Consider the following 5,746-nt stretch of genomic DNA (forward strand, 5'->3'; position numbering starts at 1 on the left):
ATCATCAACCATTTAATGAGTCTTGGAAAAACCTTTGACAAAGAGGAGTTGAACATCAAGATTCTCAAGTGTCTTGATAAATCTTGGGAACCTAAAGTCACGGCTATCTCAAAATCAAAGGACTTAACATATTTTACTACAGCCTCCTTGTTTGGAAAGCTTAGAGAACATGAGTTGGAGATTAATAGACTCAATGTTCAAGAAAGTGAAGACAAGCATGTAAGGAACATTGCTTTGAAAGCTTCCAAACACAAGTATAAGCAAGACTCAAGTGAGGAAGAGAATCTTAGCTTGTTGTCCAAAAAGTTCAACAAATTCTTGAAGAGAAACCGCAACAAGGAATCCAACAAAGAAAGATATGCAAACAAGAAAACTAGTGATTTCAATTCTAACAATTATACTTGCTTTGGTTGTGGAGAACAAGGGCATATAAAAGTTGATTGCAAATAAAGAAGGCAAGGAAAAGAAGTCAAGCAATAAGGAAAAGAAAGGGAAATAAAAAAGAGCCTATATTGCTTGGGATGAAAATGAAGTTTCTTCATCAAGCTCCTCATCAAGTGAAGATGAAAAAGCCAATCTGTGTTTGATGGCTGAAGGAAATGATGATTCAAGCAGCTCAAGCAGTGTAAGTTCTTGTGCTTCCTTAAATGCTGAAAACTATAGTCAATTACTTCAAGCTTTTAAAGAAACTCATGAAGAAGCTAATCGATTGGCTCTCTCAAACAACCGATTGAAATGGTTGAATAACTTGCTTAAAAATAGAGTCAAGACTCTTGAAGAAGAATTGGAAAAGTCAAAAACTGATTTTGAAAATCTTGAAATGCATTGCAAAAATTCTTCTCTTTTGAGTAACTCTAAAGTTTGTGAAAATTGTAAAACTCTTGAGAGTAAGATTCACTATCTTGTAAGAACTGTGGATAAACTTTCAAAGAGTAAATCCAACTTTGAAATTGTCTTGGCATCCCAAAAATGTGTTTTTGGAAAATCTGGTTTGGGATTTTATCCTCAAAACAAGAAAAATGGGATTTCAAAGCCTTTTTCAAAAGTGGCAGAAAAACAACCGATTGAAAGATCGAAACAACCGATTGTTACATGCTTTTACTGCATGAAAAGAGGCCACTCTGTTAGATTCTGTAAAATTAGGAAATATTTTGTTCCTAAAGGTATTATGAGATGGATTCCCAAAAGTTCTAAAAATCCCAATGATAAAGCTGAATCAAAAGGACCCACATTTGTAAGGGGACCAAATCTTGTTGCTTGAATTTATTGTGATGCAGGGATACTAAGAGAAGCATGAAGTCTTGAGTTATTTGATCAAGCTTTTGGAAGAAAAGAAGTGTTTCTGGAACTGAATTAAGGTTATGTACCAGCTTCAGGTGTCTTGAAAGCCAAAAGAAGCATTCTTAATAAAAAAAATAATGACGCATTGAAGGGACTTCATGACAAAAGGATAAGACCTTCTTTGTCTTTGCTTTTCTATTATAAATTCATAAATAAAATCTTCATCTGTATATGTACAATTGAATTTTAAACTCTTCTCTATTTTTGCTTAAATCTCAAACATTGTTGCTGCTAGAGAAAAACAACCGATTGTTTTCTCGAAACAATCGATTGTTTCTTCTCTGACAGCACTGCAAAAAATTTAATCTCTTTATGAATTTTATCTATTACAGATTTCTTCTCTAAAGGGTTAATGAGTCAATAAAGCAGTCATGAGGTCAGATTTGGTTCAGGAGAAAGTTGGTTCTTGTCATAAAAGGAATATATTCCATATCTTGGAAATTCAAGTGCCTTTATGACTAGTCAAATCAACATGTGCTGACCATGCGTTTTTCTAGTAAGCGTTGACGTGGTTCTGTGCAAGATTGGACCTGATTCTTATTCTTTGAAGACTGAAACCCACTGCATCCAAAGGATCAAAGAGGATATTTACTTTGCTATAAAACCCTCTGCAACTGTTTTTTTACTAAAAAACAACCCATTGGCATATCTCTTGTTGCATCTCATATCTTCCTCTGTTTTTCTGATTTCTTACATTCTGGTTTCATGGATTCCACTCCTCCATCATCAAAAAGGATTAAAACCAGAGTTGTAAGATCGGGAGGACGTCTTGAGGGCTGGTTTTCAGGAGACAATGAATTGATTGAGAAATATCGCTTTCAAACAAGTAGAAAAGTGATAAACAACCCAAAAGTTGTCTCTTTTAGCTGGTTGAAGAGTCAAAAGCTGGATGATGTGAGAAGACTTCTTAAAGAACAACTGCTGAAGAGGTTCTTGGAGATGAAAAGGAACAGCTATCCAGATCTCATTTGGGTTTTCTACACCAACTTAAAATTTGAAGGTAACAATCTTGTCTCTCATGTCAAGGGTGTGGATATGGAGATCACTCATGAAGTGTGGGCTGATGTGACTGACCTAAAGTATACTGGCTTAAGAATCAACAAAGAGAATAATGGTGTGGTGGAAGACTTCAACAAAATTCAATATTACAAAAGTTCTTTGAAGAATCCTCATGCACAAGTAAGAACATGCTCGGTTGGAGGATTGAAATTGAATGAAAGGTTGTTGGCTCTCATTATCACTTGAATTCTAACACCAAGAGGGAGCAACCATTATGTTCTAACTGAGAAAGATCTTGTCTACATATACTGCATAATGAACAAAGTCAAGATAAATTGGATTCATATCATCAAGGAACACATGCAAAAGTCTATGAGGTTAAGTTATTATCATTATCCTTATGCTATCTTGATTTCTAAATTCTTAAACTATTTTGAATTGAATCTTGAGGATGAAACATCTGAGTTGGTAAAATCAACATTTGAAGTGAACAATTGATCACTAAGCAAGATGGGTTTTACCAAGATCAATAGAAAATGGGTAAGTAAGGATGGTGAACATGGTGGTTCCTCAAGTGGCTTTCATGCTGAACATGGTAAAGAAGATCAAGAAGTTGTTGAAGGTGCTGATATGGATGTTCCAGATGAAGAACAACCTGCTACTGATTTTGGTGTTGGGACAAGTGCTGGACATCAAGAAAATAGGACTCCTTCAATGTCTTCCTTTGAGAGCTACATGGTGAATAGGCTAGATGGTTTTGTTGAAAACCAAAGGAATCTTCATGATCTTTGTGTTACAAGTTTTCATAACTTTGATAATAGATTTCAAAGCATGGATACACGTTTTCAGACCCTTGATGAACAAATTGAAATTGTTCAGAATCACTTGTTTGAGCTGCAATATGGGAAAGAAGATTGAAGAAAAACAATCGGTTGATATCACGAAACAACTGATTGTGAAGCTTGGAAATCAAGTCTTTATTGTTCTCTCTATGTTTGTATTGCTTTATTTTGAACTATTCTGTTTTTATCTCTTCCTAAAGTCTATTTGTGAAGACAAATAGGGGGAGAATATGGTTTCTGTGTTGTCCTACAAACTGTTATAACTCTGCTATATTTGTGGTTTAAGTTTTGTTGCATTATTGGTTTGTATGGAGTTGTTTTGTGGTTGGTTTTGGCTGGTTTTTCTGCTTTTTGATTTATGCAGAAAACTAGTTATTGCATGATCCTAACCTGCTATAAGAGATGCACTGGATAGCATAGTTTTTTGTTTTGCAAGTTACTGTTTCAGATTCAATCAAGATCAACACAAGCAACCAGGTTTTCAAAAACCTCTCTTAAACAATTCACCCCCCGGTTTAAGGCCATGTTTGCTTTCTTTCTCTCTTTCTCTCTTTTTTTCTCTTTCTTTCTTTCTTTATCTCTTTCTCTCTTTCTCTCTTTCTCTCTTTCTTGCCTACCTTCTTCTTTCTTTCTTTCTCTTTTTCTCTCTTTCTCTCTTTCTTTCCTTCTTTGTTTTCTTTCTTTCTTGCATGCTTTCTTTGTTTCTTTCTTTCTTTCTTGCTTCTTTCTTTCTTTATTTAAAAATGTATTACAATCTAAAAATTTATTACCTTAATAAATAAAAACATTTCAAATCTAGAAATACATATTAAAATATATACTATAAAATACATTAATACAGTTTAAATTATACATACTGAAAAGTATTTTCAATTTTAAAATATATTAATATATTTTCGATTTATATTACGAAAGATATTTTTTAAATACAGAAATACACACCAAAATGAGCAATCCGAACTCAGTATATGGAGGTTTAAAAACGTAAGGGTGGAGTATGCAACATGCGTTGACCTAATGTGTAGAAGTCACGATTTGGGAGTGCTTCAGTTTTGAACCATTTTTGCTTTTTGCAAAAATCGCATTGGCAATGTTGGGCTTGAGTTTATATAGTTTACAACAATTTTATTAGGTTGGGCTTGTACGGTAGTAGGTCCATGACCCAATTGTTCTATTTTGGTTTTTTCTTAGAAGAGGTAGGTATTTGGTAATTAACTTATTTTGAAATTTTTTGAGAATTTCTCAGGTGTTGCCTTGTGAAAAAACTTGCCTTATGTGTTACGCTTATTTGTATAGATTTATTTATAGATAACGTGAAAAACTATCACAAAAATAAATCATAATTCATCATCACGTGCAAATGATAATCTATTTCCTCATAGCTTTATATGGATTAAGATCTTCCATGACTTTATTTTCTAATATTGTTATGTAAAACGTGTAATACTTCGTTCTTCTATATATATTTCAATGGATAAAAAAGTTTCAATTTTTCATGTACTCCATAATAGTCAAAGATAAACCCACCCTTTTAGAAAATCAAATTTGTACTAGTGAGAGTCGTATGCCATGTCTCGATCTCCATCAACGGGCCAACCGATATTACAAATCGAATTACGCTTAAGTAAGAGTTAGTGAAGCTAATCAACAATCAAGAACTAGGTAATACACTTCTAAATACGACTCAAACTCTCTAATTTGGTCTAATAAGAAAACTCACTAAAATAATATAAATAGCACAAATTCTAAAAACTAGGTAATTACACAGTAGTAATCAAAAAACCGGGTGTCGAATACTAAATCTGACTTGAGCGTCGGAGTGCCTTTTGCAGGTACCATCCGAGTCATGATTTCGTGAAGACCGAGGAGTGAAGCAAGTAGAGGAGAGGAAGAAGCTTGCAGAAAGAGGAACTTAAGTGCAAATCGAACGATCGATCAAGAAGAAAAGTAGTTTCAATAGTTTTCTAGATCTCAACCCTATTTAAGAACAAAATTAAAAGACAAAGCAATCATAAAACCTGAAGAGAAACTTCTAAACATCCATTAAAATTTAATAGGAAGGATAGTGAACTTTTGAATGAGATACCCCTTCTTCCTTAAGGAAGTAAAAGGAAATGATACATATGAATCAACAATTAATCTAAAGGTTTATTTTATTTTGGAAGTTACCTATTGAAAAGTAAAGTTTTGGGTACGAAGTGTGTGTAAATGGAAAATAAATTATTATGCTAGAATATTGGAATTACTGTGATATTGTAACTGAAAATTATATATCTTGAAGATATTATCGTTCATCCTAACTGAGCTCTTTAGTGCAAAGACTTTGACTTGGTACAAGTATTAAGAAATAATTTAATTAAAAATATAAAAACAAAGGTGTGTCATTTTCTATTAAGGAAATAATAATTATAAAATTATATGCAAATTATTGTATGCAATATTTGACGATATTGTACCAATTATATGCAATTAATTTAATAATTATAGAATCTCATGATTAGTATCCTACCTAATTAGATTGTAATTTGGGAGAGAGAAACTCCCTATATATTTCCTATACATGA

General features: G+C 32.9%; 1 protein-coding gene across 1 annotated transcript in view; it reads left to right on the top strand.

The window, feature by feature from the left end:
• The window catches only part of LOC137825254 (uncharacterized), a 1,402-nt gene extending 141 nt beyond the window's left edge, over nucleotides 1–1,261 (top strand). The window contains exons 1-3 of the mRNA XM_068630927.1: nucleotides 1–376; nucleotides 534–989; nucleotides 1,164–1,261. The exon at nucleotides 1–376 is cut by the window's left edge and continues 141 nt beyond it. Of these exons, the coding sequence (XP_068487028.1) occupies nucleotides 1–376; nucleotides 534–989; nucleotides 1,164–1,261 (930 nt within the window). The remainder of the gene's footprint in view (nucleotides 377–533; nucleotides 990–1,163) is intronic.
• Nucleotides 1,262–5,746: the final 4,485 nt, after the last annotated feature.

Source organism: Phaseolus vulgaris, chromosome 8 (assembly GCF_000499845.2).
Source record: "Phaseolus vulgaris cultivar G19833 chromosome 8, P. vulgaris v2.0, whole genome shotgun sequence".
Lineage (NCBI taxonomy): Eukaryota > Viridiplantae > Streptophyta > Magnoliopsida > Fabales > Fabaceae > Phaseolus > Phaseolus vulgaris.